Here is a 24,462-nt window from a genome sequence, read left to right on the forward strand (position 1 = left end):
CACACTGCAGCAAACGTTATCCACATAATTAAATACACAAACACTGCTTTTGTGGTGCATTAAACTTTGTTAATTTACACAAGTTTCCAACATACAGTGACACATTTGGCACCCAAATTTTATGCATAAAACACATTAAAAAATAAACAAGAAATACACAATCAAGCAGTGCTCAAAAAACTAAATACAGTATATAGGACAGGTTCAATCCTTCACAGATGAATAAAGGCCTAACTTATAATACATAAACAGCCCTGGGCCTGGGGGGGTTAACATTATGTATCTCATCAACAACACTGATCAATGTGTGTATAACAATGAATACAGTAACATTCATGTTGTTTACATAAGTTAAGGTGTAACTTTTTTTCTTCAAATGGCAGTAGTTCAACTCAGTTTCACAGTACTGTTTCAAATCACTACAGCAAACTTAAACCAATTAAGGGTTAAGTGGTAGGTAGCTCTTTCTGTCTCAGAAACTTAATATAATGGTGTGAAATGTCTGTGGATGAAGAGAGCTGGTCTGTATAGTTCAGCAATGATTCAGGATGCCAAACCCAAAAGAAATCCTCCAACGAATCCACTTGAGACAACAATATTCCTCTTCACAAATTCTGTGGACTGCAAGGCAAAAATGGGAGGAGAAAAAGATGAACATCAAAAGTACAAAAATCATTAATGTACTTCAACATTTATTTAATAAAATAAAAAAACAACAGTCAGTAAAATGATCTACAATGTCCTTTATAAATGAAACTTTCATATTGCCTGTTGGCTGTTTGTTGTTGGTGCCAGACAGGCTGGTTTGAGTATGCCAATGAGTGTACTTTTAGTGGTCAACAGAGCAGAATAATTAGGTAAGATTTCCACATATTTTTGCCCATACAGTGCATGTTTATCTGTAAATTTTAATGTACCTCATCAATGAAAGAACTGAACTCTGGAGCTGCTTTGTTGGCTTTCTTCTTTAAATGCTTTTTAGCTTTATTGACATCCTTCTTTACTTTTTTCCAGTCCACCTGCACATACCCGCTGTGATTGGCAATCTGAAAATAAGCATCAACATGTCTTTATAGTATGCTACTGCAAATAAAACATGATTATAATAATAAGATAATAGAAATAACTTTATAATGTCTTAAAATGAAATATTTAGAGTTACTGTGTGGCACTGTGCCTACTTGTAACAAAAGGAATCCTCCACCAACTGCAGTTGCTGCAATTTTCCCAACTTTCTGAAAGAGGTACCCAGCACACCTAAGAAAAAGACAAACCCCAATTAAGATCTGCAGAGCTCAGAGTGATCTGGATCACAAACTATTTGTTTTGTTTATAATGTTCCGCTGTTATAATTTTGCCACATTTATATGTTTCAGATCACCAAACTACTTTTAATAATAGACAATTGGTGAAAAAGTAATTGCTTAGCTACCAGTCAGCCAGTTAACCAACCAGTTTTAACCAGCCAGTTAAAATCAACATTCACAACTCCACAATAGAAAAAACAATGGGCAAAAATGGCATCCAGTGCAAACCACTGCTGACCAGTAAGATCATAAAGGCCTGTCTCCAATTTGTCCAAAAAATCTAAATGACCTCAAAGTATAATATTATACAGATAATATTCTGTGGACTAATGAGTCAAAAATAGAACTTTGTGGAAGACAGGGGTCCTGTTAAATCTGCCATAATGCCAACACCATAATATCATAACTACAGTCCAACATGGTGATGGTATTGTGATGGTCTGAGCTCAGGGCTCTAGAGTGCGACCAATTTGCAGCACCAGGTTTATACATGTGCGTTCGGACGTTCTGCAGTAAGTTTAGTTTTGCATATGAGACTTGCCGGATGTCCCCAGAATGGAAGTTCGGGTTCTGGAGCTCGGCGGTGTAAAGTGTTGTAACGCTCACTTAAGTCCTGACTAAACAGTTAAAGTGACTCTACCCTGTCGTGTGTCTTTATTCCCACACCTCCACCACCGCACAGAAAGACCCGCAGCATCCCCACCGGACAGCGGCTAGGTGAGCCGACCCTCTACAGTAGCAAGGGGCTAATGCTAGCGGTAAAGTGCGGCGATAGTGAAAGTAAAAACACGACAATATTTTCGTTAAGTAAAATATAAAAATAACTAAAAGACCATAATATATTACAATACATGTAGTCAAAATACGCAGTTAGTGCACCGCAAGCGATTTTGGGAATCTGTGTAAAAGATTCAGTAAAGCCGATAATATAATGCACTGCATTTAACATTACACTCTAACACTCTACTGTAGAGCCCCATACACGCACACACACGCACACACACATATATAATTTTAAATATACACACACACATAAATAGATATACACACATACATACACATTTACTCTATTATTATTTTTATAATTTTTATAAGTGTGCTATAATTAGTCTGTAATACTATAATTAACTGTAAAGAAGACAGTGGCCGGCAATAGTATATTTGTGACTGGTTCTAATACATTTCGAATTGAAAGGCTGAAAAAGCCCAATGCATCTATAAAACACATTACATGCCGCGATAAATGCACTGCCCAAGTGTCCCCTCTCCCCACTGCCTTTCAGTGGCAGGCAGCAGCAAACAGATCATCAGACGAGGCCATGTTGACCAGATTGTTAGTTATTTACAAGTCAATATTGCCTGTATGGACAGTGATTAAAAAAAAAAAAAAAAAAAAAAAAAAAAGTGAACCTGTAAAACTGCGGTGTTAAATGCGATGCGGTCGAAAATTTGGGTGCACCTAATTTTTGTGCTGGTGCACCTAAGAAAAAAAGTTAGTCTAGAGCCCTGGAGCTGCATTGCTTCTGCAAGATATGAATGTCATAACTGATAAAAACTGATGAAATTCTGCTTGCTATCAGAAAATCTTAAAGGAGAAAGTGTGCCCATCAGTTTGTGCCATAAATTTCAAGCACAGTCAGGTTATGCAGCATGACAGTGATCCAAGCACACAAGCAAGTCCACCTTTGTATGGCTCAAAAGAAACAAAATGAAGGTTTTGGAATGGTTTGACTTCTAATAAAGATGTTTGTGGCAAGTCCTTAAATGTGCATTTTATGCTCAAAAATCTTTCTATGTAGCCAAATTAAAACAATCCTTAAAAGTAGAGTGGGCCAAAATTCCTCCACAGCACTGTGAAGGCCACAAGATATTGCAAATGTTTTATCATTAACATGACAAGTTAGCAAAAATACAAAAGAACAAGCAAATAATTTCACAGCACTGTATACAACTGCATGTGAAGATGCCATTGTTTTTATATTTACCAGCCTGTTACACCGCCCATCATGATCTGTGTAGCCACTGAGTACTTTTCAGCTATTGGTCCCGTGTTGCTTCCAAAGACCCGACTCCACCACTGATGTTGTCTGGCATATTCAGTAATGTCCACCACTTCATACAGTTCATCCTCACTCTCTGCCTCTGCATATACGATAATTAGGTTTGAAAGTTCAATTTATACTATTTCAATATATTTTCCTTTAGTGCAAAAGCATGCGGTCATCTGGTCATGTAAGCTGCTATTAAATATTGCAGTTAATCAGTATAATAACAGCAGAGACTAATGACATTTTGAGACATGAATAACATATAATACATCTAGTTTTATGGATTTTTTTGCACTGTGGATAGGACAGTACATATTTTATCAAATTAAACAAGTATGATTCAGTGTCAGATGGGCATAAGCCAGGTGTTAGCTATTTTAAAAGATCTGATAATGGTATTGTTTCAGTGAACTCCTAGTTATTTTTGTATAAACCCTTATTTCCAGAAAAGTTGGGAAATGACTCTTTGGTGGGTCCACCTTTTATTTGTAAATATAATTCCCTCAACTGTTACCAAGTCACCTGCTTATTGTGGAATGTTTCTAAACCCTGTAAAACATTTAATTTTCTTTAAATGTTTTACTATTGTTTAGCCCTGTCCCAACTTTTTTAAGTGTGTTGCAGACATTCAATTTGAAATGTGTTTATATTTACAAAGTACAGTGAAAACATTAGAAATCTTTCTACTTTTGACAGTTAAACAAAGATTCAAGCGAATAAACAAATCACAAATTCTGCTTTTTATTGCATTTTAGAAAATGTACCAACTTTTCTGGAAATTGGGTTTGTATTAAACAATTACAATATGAATAAACTAAAATGAATTATTCATTACCTATGGCACAAATCTAACTAATGGCAATGAAGTAGAACAATCTTTCAGGTAAAAAAAGTAAGATGTATTATTACATTTGTATGGAAAAATACTTATTTAAATTCAAAGCTGTTGGCCTGATTTGTTGTTGGTAAACTTTTGTACTCATACATCATGATTTCCCAACAGCTGATGCCATATCCTAAAATGGTGCCAGTGTACTGTCATGATGCCTGTACATCACAACTGATGTATAAAAAAAGAACATGAATGTACTGAAAAGTTATATCTTGTGATTTTGAGCAAACAATAATATATAACAATAATTTACAAATAATAAATAATAACCAATACAACATGTGAAAGATGCTGTCTATTTGGAAGGATACTTAAGGATAAGTAATAAAATTCTCATTCAGCCACAATGTTAAATATATGACTTGGGAATGACTGTTACAGCACAGTGTAAAATCTTCATATTCACACTATGAGACCACTTTAGTTACAGCACGTTTTAAGTGAGTCAGCATAAAAACCACCTATGATTTATAGCTAAAATGACTCAGACATTACTTCTTTTATATTTACACATACATTTAAACTGTTTATCTAGTGTTTTGCCATTTAAAAAACACTAGTTCATAGTAAAAAAAATAATTCCATTGTCATTTTTAAATACAACTGGGATATCTGAACAATAACAATTAGAGACTGAAATCATAAGTCTATAGTGGCCTGTCAGGACATGATCAAACTCCCTGTAGGCCACACAGAGGATTTTAAAATGTTTTTCTTTGATTTTTTTTTTTTTACTGTAAGGCTAGCCTTTGCATGAAACTGCCTGATTGTCTATAAAATGCTCTTTTATCAGAATGGATATGTGATTCTTTCTTTTGAAATTATGTTTATTAAGGGACACATACTTTTGTGGAGGCTTTTTGTATGACTACACTGTTGGCTGAAATAATGAAATAGAGAAACACTAGCTAAGAAAATCTAACCACACACATACTGAAAATTGTAGTCACATGTAATTAGGGCAGGAAATTAGATTTAATCGCAGCGGTAACATGTCACTTATTATACGTTGGCAAAGATAAACAAAATCAAAGCAAATTTGGTTGTTGATCTGACAAGCAGACCGCAAAAGCCATTTTCGTTATAAACACAGCCTCTTGTTAAAACTGCTCAAAATTAATACAGAATGAATATTTTAAACGAGCAATACGTAGGTTAATTTAAGGTTTTGTGAGACAGTTAACAATCTACCTTCTCCTCGGTCCGCCATCTTGCAGCTACTGCAATGTTGACAAACGATTGCTTCTCAACCACGCATGCGCTTGAAGACGTGACGTGACTGACGGTAATTATGTAGCAAAACTTCAGCGCCTGTAAAAAAAAAGATAACTTGTAAAAACTGTACTTGCAAAAGTATGTAACAGATATGCAGATATGCAAACCTAAATAAAACTTATCCAAGAAGTGGAGACCAGAAAAAAAGCACCCTTTCACTGCTCAGGCATTTGTATGAACAGTGTGAGGCCTCCCTCAACACCAGTGTGACTGGTGGGCATTATGAAATAGACAGTGTCTTAAAAACATATCTCACAATTACAGCAGCCTCAGTGCCTTGTGAAAGTGTATTCTCCAGCTGTCTCCAATTCTCAGATCATTGCAGACCAAGCACAATGGAACAGATGTTTCTTAATAAAAACAACTGATAAATTGTAATATTTAATAAATAAACTATTTCATACTTCTTTACTTTTTATAGGTTTCAAGGTCTCAAGTATTAACACAGCGACTAACACACTGACAAATGCATGAATTACATGTGAGAAGTAACTGAGGAAATACAATATAATGGCATCGAATAATTGTTTATTTAAAAAAAAAATCTCTGCACACCAGTGGCGATTTCTCTAAGACTGCAAGGGAAGCTCAGCTTCCCCTAAAATGTCAAAAATTAAATGGTCAAATATGTACAGTTGTGTTAACATTTCATTGACTACAAATGCATTAGAACACGTTCATCTTGAAGACGAGTTCGTTCAGAATCAGCTACTTATCACAAATCGACTGACTCGAACTTCTCATACATTCCCTTAGCGTCAATGCATTTGCCTGCAGAAGCTGAGCATCTATTCACTTCAATGGGACTGCATGGAACGGGTTTTTTCATTGCTTCGAAACTCGCCGGTCATTGGATAAATGCCACGATTTTGTCCCGCCCCCGGACGCTGAGCGTCTCTGGGGGTGAATGGAGCTGTGGGCGGGTCTGGACGCTGAGCTTCTGCAAGATGATTGGAGGATCAGTCGAAAGGCTGAATCCCGTTTTGATTGACAGCTATTTTGAGATCTACACCGTCACTTAATCACTGGGAGCTTCAGTCCTATCGCGGACTTTGTGAGTGAAGTCGAAAGACAAACTGCAACCCATTTCAGGCCATTTTCTTGAAAAGGAACGGAGGGCAGAATTTATGTATAAATAAATTGACAAATTTTATGATGTAAGCCAACAATGAGCTTCCCCTCTTTGAAAGACCAGCAGCCGCCACTACTGCACACCTATGTCTTTTTATCATAACTATATTTAGTTAAATGAGAGACAAAACCTAAAAAAAAGTTACTAATATTCACATTTGCCATTTTTTGTTTATGTGTCAAGGACACTCACTATCTGATAGGGGCGATATTTCATATTATTATCACAAAAACACTTCTTCCAGTGAGTGGTCTTTAAGACGAAGGCTGCGGTTTTGACAACTGATTGGTCCCCAGATGTCACTGTGGGGCCATGATCCGAACGTTTCACAAGATGGAATCTTTTTCCAAATTTGTTTCATTTGCTTCGATCTCTCAAAAGTGCCACTGTTGTTAACATCAGACCACCTGAAACATAGAAGCACATCTGGACAGAACACCTTTCTTGGAGAGAAGTGGCTTATTTGCTGTCCTTTTTGACACCAGGCCATCCTCCAAAAGCCTTTGCCTCACTGTGCATGCAGATGCACTCACACCTGCCTGCTGCCATTTCTGCATTGGTAGTGACCCGATCCTGTAGTTGAATCCTCTTTTCGAAATGGTCCTGGCACTTGCTGGACTTTCTTGGGCCCCTGAAGCCTTCTTCACAGCAATTGAACCTCTCCCCTTGAAGTTCTTGATGATCCTATAAATGATTGGTTTAGGTGCAATCTTACAAGCAGCAATTAATGTTTATGCCTGTAAAGCTCTTTTGATACCAAGCAATGCTGACTGCATGTGTTTCCTCAGAGGTAACCATGGTTAACAGAAGAGGACAATGATTTCAAGCACCAATACCCTTTTAAAACAAAAAGTCTGCTCTTCTAATTCAATAAGCATGACAGAGTGATATCAGCTGCCTTGTCCTTGTTAACACTTTCTCCTGAAAAAAATCACTAAAATGATGTTAGCAGGTCATTCTGTGGGAAGGCTGAAATGCAGTGGAAATTGTTTTTTGTTTTCATATCAAGTACTGACTTTGCAATAAATTTGATTAATTGTGATTTTTGAAGAACGAGGTCCGTGAAATTCAGCAGATTTTCTCATGAATTTAGTAGGACACTAGTTGTAGCATAGCGGGAGTGGTCTGTGTATTCAGATTTAACCTCTTCTTCATGCTCTGTAACTGGTTCAGCAGCAGCTGAATAAAGAGTGCTGCCTCTTGCAGTTTGAAACAGCATAAATGTTGTGTTACTTCTCGCATTGCCACAATATCTTCAGATCTCAGTCCACTGAATTAATCAGCACTGTGCATTTTGTTCTGTGTAAACGAATCCCTTTCTTGAAAATGTCTTGATTAACAGTTAAAATGCTTAAACTGAAAGCAACACGATCAGCCAGCTGCAACTCTGCCTTCTTCACTGGAATACTTAATCTAGGAAATGTAATTCTGTAATCTTGAGGACAGTGGTATCTTAGTGCAGCGCTTCCCAACCTTTTTGCACCACAGACTGGTTTCATATAAGATATAATTTCACGGACCGGCGGGGGGATTTAAAATACAATAACTATACTACTTACTAATGAGTTTTTTTTGCTGCAATGAGACGCTGCTCCCATCTAGTGATGATTAGAGACACTAACACCCCAAGAGTATTGGAAATGTAATTGCTTGTAGCCATATCTAATTATTTATTCTTTCTGTGCGGCCCGGTAATAAATGACCCACGGGCCGGTACTGTTCCGCAGCCAGGTGGTTGGGGACTACTGGCCTAGTGGGTAGAGAGGTTGAGAGTTTGAATCCCAGCTCTGCCATGCAACCCTCTTTGTTCCAGGGGCGCCAGACAATGGCTGACCCCAGCTCTGACCCCAGCTTCCAAACAAGCTGGGATATGCGAAGAAAGAATTTTGTTGTACTGTACATCAAAGACTTCCGATTACAAGAGATCAAGTTGTGTAGTATGAACTGTACAGTGATCTGAACACTTTAAAAGTCATGTAGTGTGAACTTACATTTTCGTGTTTTTACACGCTTTTTAATGCTGCAGCCATTTTAGCCAACCAAAATTCTGCATGCACATAGAGAGGGCCCTAGTGAGAGAGGGGCCTAATGCACACAATGTCTATAATTCGGATATCTGAACGTCCATAATGAACGTGTTGAGTAGTCAAAATAGAGATATACGTATTTGTTTATAATTTTGAATTCGTGGCTCTGTAAATGACAAATCCAATGTACATTGTAAATGTAAATATCTTCAATTGTTATTCAAAAGTCGATTTATCATTTGCAAATTTACGCTTACGATGGTCAGTAAATATTAGCTTGCATACAACTCAGTGGTAAATTTGACGTCATTCACACAAGTCAAAATATTATTAAAGACTTTAGATATTTATTCAGTTATATGTCTAGATATCATGAATTGTCATTCTGACTAGTCAAAATGTAGTTGGTACTAGTAAAAACTTTACTTGTAGATGTGTAAAATTTAATTATGGATAATCAGACGAAAAGCATTGAATGTCAAAGGGGCTTTTCATATACACTCTAATGAGGACCTTGTAATAAGGGTACTTGTGAAAATTGTCTTTAACCCCCCAAAAGACACATGTTAACATTGTAAACCTCTGGGTTTCAACTACAGTACTTAGCTTAATGCTATTTTAAAGAATTGCCCCATCTTACTCCAGTTTATGTTCGTCCTTATTAGTATTCGCTTCATCTGTTATGTATGAACAGTAATGAAAGTATCTTAACTGCTGTGCTACCACACAACCGTTAACAATCTTAAATACTATGTACAGTTACTACCATTGTAAATTCACATTTAATTACAGGAAGTACTTTTATTATTGCAGAAGTTATGTGTCACATAATATTAGTTATCTGTAAACTAAAAAACAAACCAAAACTAGTTATGAATATGTGTCAGTGAAAAAATCCTTAAAGAAACCTTGATAGGATTCAGGCTTAATAGGGACACATCTGACATGGGCAGTCTAGAGGATTATTAAATCGATCAAATTATAAAGAGATGAAAAATTTTGGTTAAAAAATAACGTTTATGTCTAAAAATATATGTCTGTTTTTGCTTTTTCATATATACTATTAAACTTGATGGAATATAAAAAACACAGTGACAACTCAAATAAACTACGATGGCATATTAGGGCAACTGTAAAAAATATTTTTAGATTTTGATTTTGGAAATAAAGTCATATAAGTTTCGATTTCGAGATTAAAGTCAAAATATTATGAGAATAAAGTCAAAATATTATGAGAATAAAGTTGAAATATTATGAGAATAAAGTCGAAATTATTTCGAGATTAAAGTCTAAATGATTATTAGAATAAAGTCGAAATATTATAGCCAAAGAGTGTGCAGTCGTCGCAGGCTTGTCTGGGTGGCTGTTTGTATTGTACCCTTCCATCCACATGACATGATGACTACACATGTCAATGCAACCATTTATAGCGATGCCATACAACTTTAGTTTATCGTATGAGTCCATAAGACTCGGTTGAAGTACTGGCGACGATGCAGACGCCGAGCGCACCGGTGGCGCACATTCTTCTAAATAAACCCAGTTTATTGCAAAGCCGTTTCAGCATCCTTATGCTAATAACAAACTGGTGCTGATGTTACAGGAGATTGGGGATTTCTTTATTTGTGAAACCGATATGAAAGTATAACAAATCATAAACATCCCTTATTTTAACACAAGGAGGTTGCTATGGCCATAATATTTTGACTTTAATCTCGTAATTATTTTTACTTTAATCTCGTAATTATTTCGACTTTATTCTCATAATATTTTGATTTTAATCTCGAAATCGAAACGTATACGACTTCTCAAAATCGAAACTCAAAAAATATTTTTCTTTAAAGTGGCCCTAATACGCCGTCGTAAATGAACCGATAAATACTAAATACTAAATGCCATGTTTAAAAATCACATTGACAATTCATAACTGTTGGTTTGTTCTAAACATTGTTTATAATAAGTGGAACTGGCAACCGCATTCAATGCGGTTCGCAAAGTTTTTTTTTTTTTTAATTGACAGCTTTTTTAACCAATAATACAGTTTACATGGAAATGACGTAACCACAACGGAAGCTTGTGCACCAATCGGAATAAAGGCACTCGTATCGTAAAGTTAAGTTGTTTGTTTTTTATCCTCCCTTTAAAAGTTTACGAAAAAGAGCGAGCCCATGATAAGGCTGTCACATGGTCGAAAAGACTAGCTGCGATTGGTTGAACTGACAGAAGAAGGCGTGCCCAAACGGCGGCGTGGGTTCGCTTGAGTGACACAATTATATCAAGTTAGAGCTGGCTGCTGAGGGGGAAGTTTGTGATCTCGCTTTATTCTCACTTTACAGTACATCAGCTCAGCAGCGCTGTGAGAGCGTCCTGCAGTGTGAGGAAACGTGTGAGGAGTTACTGCTGACAATGTGAAAGAGTGCTTTTTAAACCAAGTCTTCTCCTGGAAAGGATTTTGGCATCTGTTCGTGCTGCGATTAGGATCCGGGCGGAGGTGCAGCAGGCAGGCAGGTGGCGGGGCTGCTAAGTTGAACCCGGTGGAGAGTTGCACTCCACCTCTTTACTCTTTCATGAAATCGTGTGGAGTGTCGGTGGCCTCTGCAGCCTGCACCGCCGCCACTGTTTCCACCGCTACTGCTGTTCCGACTCTCGGCGATGATGAGGAAAAGAAAATGGCGGCGCGGAAAGCCTGTGAAACCGAAGAGGACTTTCCAAAGCTCACAGCACAGGAACAGGAATGCCTAGACGGTATTAACAGGTTAGAAAAATGAGTTAATGTCGGAATTGTTCGTTGTGTTTTGCGTGAGTCAGTTGAGTGCAGAGATGCTAAAAACACAGTAATGTAATGTAGCACCGCCTCTGTGTTGTCTGTCCTCTGCTTGCAGTTCAATGTTTGGATTTCAGGGGCTTCATGAAGATGGCGCCAGAACGAAGGCCTTGCTGTTAAAGGTAGCGCTAACCACACACACACTCTCACTCACTAACTCGCACACTTTCTTTTTAGTTTATTTAAGAGTTTACTGTGCGCTTTTTCATTGCTTCAGTCTTTAGTCTACATAATTGTACCCTTCATTTCCAATTCAGCTAATTAGTATAGTTTATCTTTTTGCACTTATTAACTACTGTATAATTTTACTCGTTTACTAACGTTTCCCTTTGTGATGCTCGTCTCATTCAGCACGACTTATTTTAGAATACTTTAATTCCATGATGTAGAAACTTTAGTTACTTTGTTTGGTCAAAAGTATATGGACATTGTCTAACAGCTTGTTGGACATCTCATTCCATAAAAACATTGACATTAATATAAAAGTCTCCCATCTTTTAGTAAAAGACTTATGACAGTTTTTTGTTATGATGTCTGTTGGATTTAATGCTAACTTTATTAGGTTACTTTTTAAGGTCACATACTGAAGTTTGATGTGAACATCATGTTTGCTATCTATAATCCATAACATTTTAAAAATATTAAATGTTAGGTGATGTTATGGCTCTGTGCAGGTGAATTTAGTGAGTTCCTCTACACCAGGGGTCACCAACACGGTGCCCGTGGGCACCTGGTCGCCCGCAGGGACTACGCGAGTCGCCCGCAGGGCATGTTCTAAAATAACAGTGACTATAAAGCTCCGTCTAAAAATTTTATTTGTGTTGCTGTTCTTTTTGAATCAGTAACACTTGAATCGATGTAGATTTAAAAATGACAATAGTGAATATAACAAAAATGTTTAATGTTTATATGAGCTCTGATCTTGATTGGGTTTTATATCGTGCGCATAGCATAGCAAGCGAGCGCAGCTACGATGCGGAGCGAGATGCGGGTTTTACCCCGAAAAAATAATAATGAAAAAACACAAGAAAAGTGAAAGAAAACTTAATATTTTCACAATGATTGGGAGGAGTGTGCAGAGACACTTCAGTACGTGTCACAAAAACTTCCATGTACATAGCAGCTTTTTAAAAATCGTACATAACTGATCATTTGTACAAACATGGGACCAAGTTCATGATTTGTTCTAAAATGTTGCAAAGGAAGTGATAAGTTCAAACTGGACATGATTTGAAGATGTGACTGTTAAAGAGTTCCTAAAAATGGTACAGAAGTCATCATTTGTTTAAAAAAAAATACATGTGTCAAAATGCTACATATGTGTTCATTCATACAAAACTGTCAAGAAAGATATTTACTAAAATATCAGAGATGTGATAACTCTCTCAAATATTGAAACAGATTTAGATTAATAGAGATAAATAATGTTACATGTTGAAATATGTGTGTTTCCTACCATGGAAAATTGTTTTTAATAGTTTTTCTGAGGAATCACTAACATTAACATATGATCAGACAGTCTCTTCATATATATGAATATTTATACTACTACTACTACTACTACTACTACTACTACTACTACTAGTACTACTACAAATAATAATAATAATATTAATAATAATTTTATTAAAGTTGAACCATGCAACTTTGTTATTCAGGAAGTTTGTATCAAACAAGTAGCCCTTCGTATTATTCAGTACCCTTAAAGTAGCTCTTGGTCTCAAAGGTTGGTGACCCCTGCTCTACACCAAACCTACTAAACCGTGTCTTTATAAGTGTTGCTTTTTGAACAGCAACACAAGCTAAAACAGAAAAGAGCCACCACAAACTGTTACTAAAATGTTTAAAGAATATCTGTTGCTGTAGGTGTGGCTAAAACACCTTAGTTGAAACAGATGCTTTTCCACATCTATTTGATTAAATAGGACTATATTTAGTTCAGAAATGTTAAATGAATTGGACCATTAGATTGAATGAATGCCTTTATTGTCATTGTACAGTCAAGCTGGAACAAATGCACACTCCTTTCACCTTCTCTATGTTACAACTTCGTTCAGTTTTTTTTGCCTCAAACATCTACACACGATCACCAATAATTACGAAGTGAAAACAATGTTTAGAAAATATGCAATTTTATTTTACTGACCGTTTATTTAGGGGTTACATAGCTATACACACCCTTAGCCTAATACTTGGTTGATGCACCTTTGGCAGCAATTACAGCTTCAAGGCATTTTGGGAAAGAAGCTACGAGCTTCGCACACTTGTTTCTGGACATTTTTGCCTGTTCCTCTTGGCATATCCTTGCAAGCTCCGTCAGGTTGGAGGGGGAGCCATGCTAGGTGATGCTGCCACCGCCATGCTTCACTGAAACAATGGCATTAGCCAGGTGATAAGCGATGACTGGTTTCCTCCAGACGTGATGCTTGGTATTTGGTTTAATCAGACCAGAGAATCTTGTTTCTCATGGTTTGAGAGTCCTCTAGGTGCCTTTTGGCAAACTCCAAGCAGGCTGTCATGTGGCTTCTGTCTGGCCACTCTACCATAAAGGCTTGAGTTGTGGAGTGCTGCCTGGATGGTTGATCTTCTGATAGGTTCTCCCATCTCCACAAGGATACACTGGAGCTCTGTCGGAGTGATCCTCGGGTTCCTGCTCACCTCCCTGGTCTAGGCCCATTTTCCCCAGATCGCTTAGTTTGGCCGGGCGGCCAGGTCTAGGAAGATTTTTGGTGGTTCCAAACTTCTTCCATTTACGAATGATGGTGGCCACGGTGCTATTTGAGACCTGTAAAGCTGCCGCAATTTTTCTGTACCCTTCTCCAGATCTATACCTTGACATAATCCTGTTTCTGAGGTCTGCAGATAATTCCTTTGACCAATTAAATTGTAGAAACATCTCAAGCAGTATCAGTGAAAACAAAATGCACCTCAGCTCACTTTTGGGTGTCATATCAAAGGGTGTGCACACTTGTGTACATATGATGTTTTACATTTAGATTTTTAATAAATTAGCACAAATGTCTGAAAACCTGCTTTCACTTTGTCATTGTGGGCTATTTTGTGTAGAATTTCGTAGATGTAGATTTTATGTAGATTGTTTAAGTATGTTTGGTTTTGTTTGGGGCTTCATGTTTTCTTTCATTTATATCATGGCCAAGTGCGGCTTTCATCCTCATACTTTGTGGCGGGTGTGGTATTATTGGGATCATACAGATAACCCTTCTCTAAATGTGATGTTCCAGAAGTGTTCTGTATTTTTTTTTAACAGATTGTTGTTCTGATTTGTTTAGGAATGCAGATTATATAATTATTGCACTGACTGCCTTCTTATCTAAACCTAAAACATCTAACACAAAAACTAAAGTTTTACTCTGTAATAAATGGTCATATGTTTAGTATAAACAAGTGTATGCCATACATATAGCTGAATAAGTGCTGAAGTAGCAATTAAAACCAAACTTGCTGCTCTAATCTTCATTGGGTTTCAGTGTTACAACCTTCTGTAGGTTTTTGTCTTACAACATAGACTAGGTTAACATGTTATCACTGTCACCTGGTACAGGGTGTCCTTAAAGTCTGAACATATCGGCAAAATGAGTATTTTCAATAAATTGTTCAACAATATTTTATTTCATTAGAATATTAATTAATAAATCTTCATTGTGTTTTCCACTATTTGTAATGCAATATGTATATGTGTGTATTTTAGTAAACATATGGTTAGTTGTAGTTAGTAATTTTTGCTGTTTGTCCAGACTTCAGGGACAACCTGTAGATCAGTTTTTTTTCTAGTTTTCCACTATCCATTACTAGGTAAAACATTTTCTAGGTTACTGTCTTATACCTTCACTTTAACATGTTATAACATTCACTAGATACCTGCTTGTTTTATTTACTTTATATTTACTATATTACCAAGGTTGTTGTAATCTTTATTAAGATAACACCAGTGTCCATGTTGTCCACCTAGTTACACCATGTTCCAACCTAGGTGATAATAACTAGCAAGCTAGCTGATGAGTCAGACTAATGTTAATGTCTAATGCTATCTAGCAATGATGACTTAAAAATATGCAGTGTAGTTTTTGTGGTTCTGTTGTTTTTAGTATCTAGTATCTAGTATCTATTCTGTTTTATTTAAGTGTGAATATAAGCTGAATAAGCATTTGGGTGGAATAACCGTAAAATCTACTCTGAAAGTATCCACATACATATATGTTTAGCTGTATTTTCCTCACTGTTTCAGTTTTAAACTTGTGTTATAAAGTTGAGAAAAGTTGAGAAAATGTGAGAATCAGCTTTTCCGAAAGGCTTGACTTAGTTTAATCTACAGTACTATAAGAACGACAAAGGAACACTAAACCTCTCTTGATTATTAATGGTTATGTTCACTTATTGAATTCCTTGGTCATTGTTTTAATACAATAGGTCATGTTAAGCATTGTTCATACTGCCTGAGTTGCTTTTACCATGTCATATCAAACAGTTCATCTCATTGTAGACGCTTTGAAAAGGTCAGCAGCAAACTGGGTCAAAATCAAGAGCCCAATGTACCAAAAGTGTGGCAAGCTAAGCGGCATTGCCACGCTTCATAGAAAACAACGGCTCAGCCAGCACAAAAACGGTTTTGTCGCTTCTCATGTGAATGCGCCCTAAGCCGATTGTATATCAATAACTGAATTAATGCATCACATTAAACCACCCACATGTACACAAAAGAAACATCTACATGAATAAATGTAGTAATTTTAGAATTTAGTAAACTATTACACATGTAAACTTACAAATAAATTTATTTTATTTCAGGCCATCCGCTGCTATGATGGCTACATTCTTAAAAATGAAGGAAAAGTGGAACCTGAGGTTTTTTGCCAGTTGGGGCATTTCAATCTTTTATTAGAAAACTACCCAAAAGGTAAGTTTGTTCCTCTGTCTGTTTCACCAGATTGCTTTAAGTTTCTCATTAGTGACTAATTTTGCACACTGACTCTTTACACATTTTATTCCCCCCACAGCGTTATCTGCATACCAGAGGTACTACAGTTTACAATCAGACTACTGGAAGGTGAGAGATTTTTCCCACTGATTAACTGAAAATGTTTTTATTAATAATGAAATGAAAGGTTAAACTTTGTGATCACTTTAGAAACATCATATCTGGAGCTTTTACTGCTCTACTAAAACCCAAATCTAGAATTAACCCAGACCAATTACGCTTGTACTGCACTGCTGATGTTTTTAAAAATTCTAATTGGTTTTTATTTTTTATAGTGTTAAAAGTTGATTCATGTTCTAACACATAAATAGATTTCACATAACTAAAACTGTTAATTGTTAAAACTGTGCTGTTCGTTAACAAAGTAAAGAGCATCACCGTTAGCATGTTGCTATGTTATACTGAAATAAAGCTTTGTTTACCATTAGCTTTAAGGTTGCATCATGTGCCCTCTTTTATTTTCTATTCGTTATTCAATAAATCTCAAATGTTATTTCATTAAAATATTTGTTTATATACACATGACAATCAAATTTCATTCATGCATTTCTTTGCATTACATTTTTCCTTTATTATTTATTTATTGTCACAGTACATAATAGGTACATATTGTCTCTTTGTGGTGACCAAAAGTCTTGGATAACTTTAAAAATGCTCATATATTGCATTTTTTTTTCCCATTTAAAATGATGCTTTCTGCTAAAAATCAAATTATCAGCATAAACATTTGAGTGATAAGTTGAATCTTTGAAAAATGTGCGTGAATAGCCAGTAAAAAACCTGTGTGAAATTGACCATGCCAGTTCCTTTGTAGAAAGGGTCACATTCCCTTAAGTCCAGATCTTTCCATTGAAGCGCATTCTTAGACAACTCTTTAATTGTTCAACTGTTTTAAATATGTCAGTTCAAGTTGTCAGCAAAAAATTTAGCAAAGGTGTCTTTTGTGAACATAAGTATTTCTTCTAAGCAAAGGTGCTCTCAGATTCAAATCATGGCTAAACTGAAGGTTTTTAATGGGAGCAGAGCATGTGTCTAAAGCTTTGTCAACACTAGATTGTCCAACCATGGTCTCTCAACTGCTTATCAGAAATGTAAACAAGGCAAAACACTTGGTATGGGCTAAACCAGCTCACCGTATATGGCTGGAAGGAATGTCATATTTACTCATTAATCCTAGTTTGAGATTTATACTAGTAACATGTGGGTTAATGTAAGCAGAAGAACATGAACAAGTACATAGTGTATCAAAACAACTGTAAAGCATTGTGGTGTGAATATTCTGGGTCTGGAGATGCATTGCTTACTGTGAAGTTAGATTCCTGGACAGAATGAACTATCTGTTGACAAAGTTCATTCTGTTATTCAGACCCATTCAAAACCCCTGGTTTTGATCACTGTGTGAGAGGATTGGCTCTGCAGATGGATATGACCAAAAACATACCTTTTAAGCTTTGCAACAACAACTTATAGGCTAAAAAGTGATGGCTGTCTTTCATTTACTTAACCTAAACCCCACCAAGCATTGATAGAGGCTGGAATATTGTGAAATCATGCTGAGGTAACATGGATCAACAGGGTTTGCACAGACGTGAGTCCCTGCCAGCACATGCTGTCAAAAAATAATGTAAATGTTTCAGAGATTTACCTTTTCACCCAAATGGAAATGCTGACTGATTTTTAACAACATTTTTTTTTATTAAATTTGAGAAAAATTGAAGCAAGTGAGATATTTACCCATGATGTAGCATAAAATTCAAGAGTTAAGTCACAGAAAGGTTTTTACTGTACTTTTGCCCAATTTTATAAAAAACATTCACATAATTTGTAGTCATATTGAGCTCAATAATTTCACTGTTTTGTAATTATTGCTCATGGCACCCGGGTGGCTCAGTGGTTCACTTTGTTAGCTTATCACCAGTGAAATCCAAGTTTGAATCAGTGGCATAATAATAGTAATAATTCAATAATAATTGAAATAAAAATTGTGGTCCTTTTGGCCAGCCGGTGTGTCCACACAGACAGAAATTGTGTTTGGGAGTTAAGCTCTGTGATCGAGCATTGACCCGTCTTGGGTATTCCTGCCTTGTGCTCAGTGTTTCCTGTTGAAACTGGACCCGCCTCAACCCTGACCAGAATAAAGCGGTTGATGAAAATGAAATTGGAAAAAAACCATGGCTCAAACCTTTATAATAACTCCTTTGTTTCTAACTGCCATTTTTTTTCTTTTAGAATGCTGAATTTTTATATGGCCTAGGCATGGTTTACTTCCATTACAACGCATTTCAGTGGTGAGCATTAAGTTTTTCTTATATGTAATATAAAATAAATACTTTTTTATTGGCACCGTAAATTGAGTCCCTGTTTTTATGCAGTTTATTGCAGTATGTTAGTTTTTTTTGTGGCTAATGTTGGTATCTAGACTATATATACTCATATACATTAGTATTCTAAAGTTTTATTGTTTTCTTTTAGTGGCTTAAAAGTAATTTATTAACTTGGCAATTAAACCCCTCCTCTGCAGTCCAACATCTAGCAAAGACTGTGTTAAATGACTGTACATTAAATATAGACTTGCATAGTTCAAGGATGGATAGCAAGCTTAGGTGGTAAGAGAACTAAATGTTAACTCCCTCCATATGCAAGGAAACCTTATCTCATTTTCAGAGTTATGATTTAGGCCATTTTGTCAGTCAATTGATACTTTTAGGACTGTCGCCTCACAGCAAGAAGGTCCTTGGTTCGATCCCCAGGTGGGGCGGTCTGGGTCCTTTCTGTGTGGAGTTTGCATGTTCTCCCTGTGTCCGGGTGGGTTTCCTCCGGGTGCTCCGGTTTCCTCCCACAGTCCAAAGACATGCAAGTGAGGTGTATTGGAAACACTAAATTGTCCAAGATCTTGTGAACTGATAAATCTTGTGTAATGAGTAACTACCGTTCCTGTCATGAATGTAACCAAAGTGATGTTAAAATCCTAATAAACAAACAAACCTTAAGAACAGTCCCATGCTTTTCCCAGCTACTTCCATTCCATGCCATTAAAAGCTCATGTAGTGTGCCTCATGTAACAACCTGGTTTTTCCTATTACATATCAGTCACTTAGCCTCCCATAGTATGCCAGCATGTTTAAAATATTCTGTTCAGCCATGCAGTGTGCACAACACAACTTGTAAACCCAACTATTTGAATCAGCCAATAGGGAAACAAGAACTTAAAATAGACAAGACAAGGAATTGAACAGAAGGAATGCATTACAGAGTGCCTGTAATAATTAACATATGTAAAATATACTAGAGTAAGATGGCACAGAGCGCAAAGCTGCTGTAATCCATGTGTCACACTATTTACTTACTGTGCTAAATTTCTTATCCACCAGTGATGAAGTTACTATTTTGAGCACTTTGTGTAGGTTACTGGCTATAACACTTGCTTTCTTTTGTCTGTGGTCTGATAGAGTAGGTTTTGTTCTTTGTAGCTAAAGACTTAATTGTAAAGCTTTGTCTGCATCCCTTAAGTAAAGCAAAGATTCTGCTGTCTTTGCAGTAATGATTAATGTTGTTAAGAGCTTTATGATACTTTGAGCTTTTGAGATATATTTAATTAGCATATTGCTTTTAATAAACTCCTAGCTGCCAACTTGGTGTACAGTCTGCATTCTGTATGCTTCAGTAGCTCTGGTCATGGTTTTTCTGTTTTACATTCCTGTCACATAGACATTCAATTAATCCTTGTTGATGAATGATTCAGTAATGTATTACATTTTAATGGGTCTCTGTTAGCTTGTCTGTTATGTTACCCAATAACAATCAGCTGAAACAATTTACTATTTGAAATTGTCTCCAGTATGTGATATTTCAGTAATAGCATTTCAAGCATTCAGACAATAATTGTTTTAAACTTTTTTCACACCTAAATGGCTTGGGATTGCTATTTTGTGATCTTTAAGTCATGTAGTATGAGTTTTTGAAAGCTCATTAAAAGATCCAGTGGACTCCAAATGCTACTGAATGGTCGTCCACAGCATAACAGTCACTGGCCTCTCCTTGTAAGAATGTAGGTTTCAGGTCTATACCGTTTACATGTATGGTCATTTCATCATAAAAATGCTTTCCCACTTATTCCCTTTAATTTGTTGGTAGATTAAGCACTGGCTTCTATTGTATTGGCAGAATAAACATAGTTTTTGCACTTTACCATCTGATAGTATGTTTATATGAATATATCCTTTTTGTTGTTTCTACAGTTATTACTCTCTTTTTTTTTAAGCTGAAAGATGTATTTTCTCATAACAGACCTATTTAAAAGTCTGGGAACAGCAGGCTAAACATCGAGCACAGCAGAATAAAGGAAGGGGAAAACCAGGACTCTAACTCAAAAGTTGAAGCTGTGCTTCACTCAAACGGCTTGTTTGCTTCCACTCAGATCCGTATGCAAACAGAACCCACTGTTGTGAACTGACTTCATGATGAAGCACAGTTTAATAGGCTTTGTTTTGAAAATGGTGGTTAAGGTTGGAGGAAAGGTTTCTAAAGCTGCTGTTATTTATACTTTGTCCCAAAGCTGCAGCATTGCCATGGTAACATGTACACAGGTGAAAAGAATACAATAATTTGTTTACACAGATTTGACATTAGTAGTTTTTGAAACGGTTTTTACAGAGCATTGCTAATGTATGTACTTTCTCTGAAATGTATGTATTTTAGTTTGTTTTTGCTTTACTATTATTTACAGGTCAATAAAGGCCTTTCAGGAGGTGCTTTACATTGATCCTACGTTTTCTAAAGCCAAGGAGATCCATCTGCGGTTGGGGCTGATATTTAAAGTTAACACGGATTATGAGTCCAGCCTTAAGGTATGACTTCTTCTTTCATTACCTCTTTAGTTAAATATACTGACACTGTATGTATGTAGTGCTAGGCTTGGCAATGGCTATGAAAAAAGATCTATTAATTAGTCTAATCTTACCCTGCTAATGAGATAAATCTTTGATGAAAGGTTAGAAGATGAAAAGAAAATCTCTTTTTAAAGGAGCACTGTCACCTAGCACCTTGCTCACAGTGCCATTTTTTATTTTTTATTTTTTTTTTGTGTTTAACTGTAACTGTTGTAATACTGAAAAAATGTGATAGACTTGCAGCTGTAACTGCCGCCAAAGGGGCTTGTACAAACTATTAATAAAGGGTCTGATAATTTTGTGAGTAGGATTTTAGTTCTACTTTTTTTTGTTTTAGCTATTTGATTTGCAGCGGCATGCAGAACAGAGTATTGATGCAGTAGGAAATATTTAGTATAATCATTAATATGTTTGGCCTCTGGTTTAAGCCCTTTGGGGGGTCAGAGTAGAGTGCATTCAGCATTTTTTAATGTGACTGTTCTTGCTGAGTTAAGGCAAACATACTATGTTTTCTTTAAAGATGTTTTCTTTTATGGGTTAAAACGTAAGAACAGCTTGGTAAGTTATGCACTACATGGTTGCATAAATAGCATTTGGGCAATATGTTGTGTGTTTGGTTGTGGATTGGATTTTTATTTTACTTTGTGAAAACTGTATTCCTGTCATCACCAGTGAATATGTGTTGGTCAGCCTTTCCTGTTTATTCTTTTTCATGGTGCTGTCAGCTAAATGAGTGAATGACTGCCTGTTTATCTATTGGTGGCACAGTGGGTAGCACTGTCGCCTCACAGCAAGAAAGTCCTGGGTTTGATTCCCAGGTTGAACAGTTCGGGTACTTTCTGTGTGGAGTTGTGTTCCTGTGCTCTGGCAACCTGTACAAGATGTTTCCCACCTTATGCCCAGTAAATCGGATGTATTTTATACCTAAAAAAAAAAATGTATTTATGCATTTTCTCACAATTTAGTGTAGCCTGGGTACCCCGATCGCATCCGAGGGGGGTTGTATTTGCTTGACAGTCGCTCTCCACCAACACATGCCCAGTCCACCAAGCCCTTCTTATTCGGCCATGCTTTGGTGGATTTTCACATGGTCACGCTCTGAACTCCACATTATTCCATTTTGTACAGGCTTCTATCCAGGGTACTTACACAGCGTCAAAGACCCCACCCACCCATTTTTTTACTCAGGGTTTCCCTTCAAAGGGGGCCCCAGTTGACTGGTAGTGGAGCTGAGATTCGAACCTGGAGAGTTTATAATGCCAGTGCTGGTGCACTAATGGAATATTTTAAATAGTTTAATGCAAATGACTGACTGCTTGTCAGTATGAACAGTTTTCTTTTGGTGGCATGTAACATCAAATCAGACTGTAGATGTTGGCTTTATTTTTAATGTGACTGGTAGAAGTTAAACAAATAAGGGCCTGACACAAAGACCAATATTTCCCATTAATTAAAACCATAAAAAATTTAATTATTTTAGCTGCTGGTTTGTCCTTCTTGGTGGTATGCTGACATTACCCTGGATACCGTGGCTCTTGATACATCACAAAGACTTGCTGTCTTGGTCACAGATGCGCCAGCAAGACGTGCACCAACAATTTGTCCTCTTTTGAACTCTGGTATGTCACCCATAATGTTGTGTGCATTGCAATATTTTGAGCAAAACTGTGCTCTTACCCTGCTAATTGAACCTTCACACTCTGCTCTTACTGGTGCAATGTGCAATTAATGAAGATTGGCCACCAGACTGGTCCAATTTAGCCATGAAACCTACCACACTAAAATGACAGGTGTTTCAGTTATTTTGTCCAACCCCTGTGTGTATATATGTATATATATATATATATATATATATATATATATATATATATATACAGGTCCTTCTCAAAAAATTAGCATATTGTGATAAAGTTCATTATTTTCCATAATGTAATGATAAAAATTAAACTTTCATATATTTTAGATTCATTGCACACCAACTGAAATATTTCAGGTCTTTTATTGTTTTAATACTGATGATTTTGGCATACAGCTCATGAAAACCCAAAATTCCTATCTCAAAAAATTAGCATATCATGAAAAGGTTCTCTAAACGAGCTATTAACCTAATCATCTGAATCAACGAATTAACTCTAAACACCTGCAAAAGATTCCTGAGGCTTTTAAAAACTCCCAGCCTGGTTCATTACTCAAAACTGCAATCATGGGTAAGACTGCCGACCTGACTGCTGTCCAGAAGGCCATCATTGACACCCTCAAGCAAGAGGGTAAGACACAGAAAGAAATTTCTGAACGAATAGGCTGTTCCCAGAGTGCTGTATCAAGGCACCTCAGTGGGAAGTCTGTGGGAAGGAAAAAGTGTGGCAGAAAACGCTGCACAACGAGAAGAGGTGACCGGACCCTGAGGAAGATTGTGGAGAAGGGCCGATTCCAGACCTTGGGGGACCTGTGGAAGCAGTGGACTGAGTCTGGAGTAGAAACATCCAGAGCCACCGTGCACAGGCGTGTGCAGGAAATGGGCTACAGGTGCCGCATTCCCCAGGTCAAGCCACTTTTGAACCAGAAACATCAGCACTGGACTGTTGCTCAGTGGTCCAAAGTACTGTTTTCGGATGAAAGCAAATTTTGCATGTCATTCGGAAATCAAGGTGCCAGAGTCTGGAGGAAGACTGGGGAGAAGGAAATGCCAAAATGCCTGAAGTCCAGTGTCAAGTACCCACAGTCAGTGATGGTCTGGGGTGCCATGTCAGCTGCTGGTGTTGGTCCACTGTGTTTTATCAAGGGCAGGGTCAATGCAGCTAGCTATCAGGAGATTTTGGAGCACTTCATGCTTCCATCTGCTGAAAAGCTTTATGGAGATGAAGATTTCATTTTTCAGCACGACCTGGCACCTGCTCACAGTGCCAAAACCACTGGTGAATGGTTTACTGACCATGGTATTACTGTGCTCAATTGGCCTGCCAACTCTCCTGACCTGAACCCCATAGAGAATCTGTGGGATATTGTGAAGAGAAAGTTGAGAGACACAAGACCCAACACTCTGGATGAGCTTAAGGCAGCTATCGAAGCATC

The 24,462-nt window shown here is 36.9% G+C and overlaps 2 protein-coding genes across 4 annotated transcripts in view; one reads left to right on the plus strand and one right to left on the minus strand.

Annotated features, from left to right (window-relative positions):
* Nucleotides 1-47: 47 nt before the first annotated feature.
* fundc1 (FUN14 domain containing 1) lies at nucleotides 48-5,472 on the minus strand. The gene is made up of 5 exons (XM_063005832.1): nucleotides 5,439-5,472; nucleotides 3,293-3,449; nucleotides 1,182-1,257; nucleotides 918-1,046; nucleotides 48-621 (listed from the first exon to the last, which is right to left on the minus strand). The coding sequence occupies exons 1-5, from the start codon at nucleotides 5,455-5,457 to the stop codon at nucleotides 544-546; spliced, it is 459 nt and encodes a 152-aa protein (XP_062861902.1). The 5' UTR covers nucleotides 5,458-5,472; the 3' UTR covers nucleotides 48-543.
* A 5,512-nt stretch (nucleotides 5,473-10,984) lies between these two features.
* Nucleotides 10,985-24,462, plus strand: part of kdm6a (lysine (K)-specific demethylase 6A) — a 49,055-nt gene continuing 35,577 nt past the window's right edge. For all 3 annotated transcript variants that reach the window (XM_063006547.1, XM_063006548.1, XM_063006549.1), the window contains exons 1-6: nucleotides 10,985-11,436; nucleotides 11,564-11,627; nucleotides 16,312-16,420; nucleotides 16,521-16,570; nucleotides 18,731-18,789; nucleotides 21,228-21,348. In XM_063006547.1, coding sequence (XP_062862617.1) covers nucleotides 11,249-11,436; nucleotides 11,564-11,627; nucleotides 16,312-16,420; nucleotides 16,521-16,570; nucleotides 18,731-18,789; nucleotides 21,228-21,348 — 591 coding nt within the window. In that variant the 5' untranslated portion in view covers nucleotides 10,985-11,248. The remainder of the gene's footprint in view (nucleotides 11,437-11,563; nucleotides 11,628-16,311; nucleotides 16,421-16,520; nucleotides 16,571-18,730; nucleotides 18,790-21,227; nucleotides 21,349-24,462) is intronic.

This window comes from Trichomycterus rosablanca, chromosome 12, assembly GCF_030014385.1.
Source record: "Trichomycterus rosablanca isolate fTriRos1 chromosome 12, fTriRos1.hap1, whole genome shotgun sequence".
Classification (NCBI taxonomy): domain Eukaryota; kingdom Metazoa; phylum Chordata; class Actinopteri; order Siluriformes; family Trichomycteridae; genus Trichomycterus; species Trichomycterus rosablanca.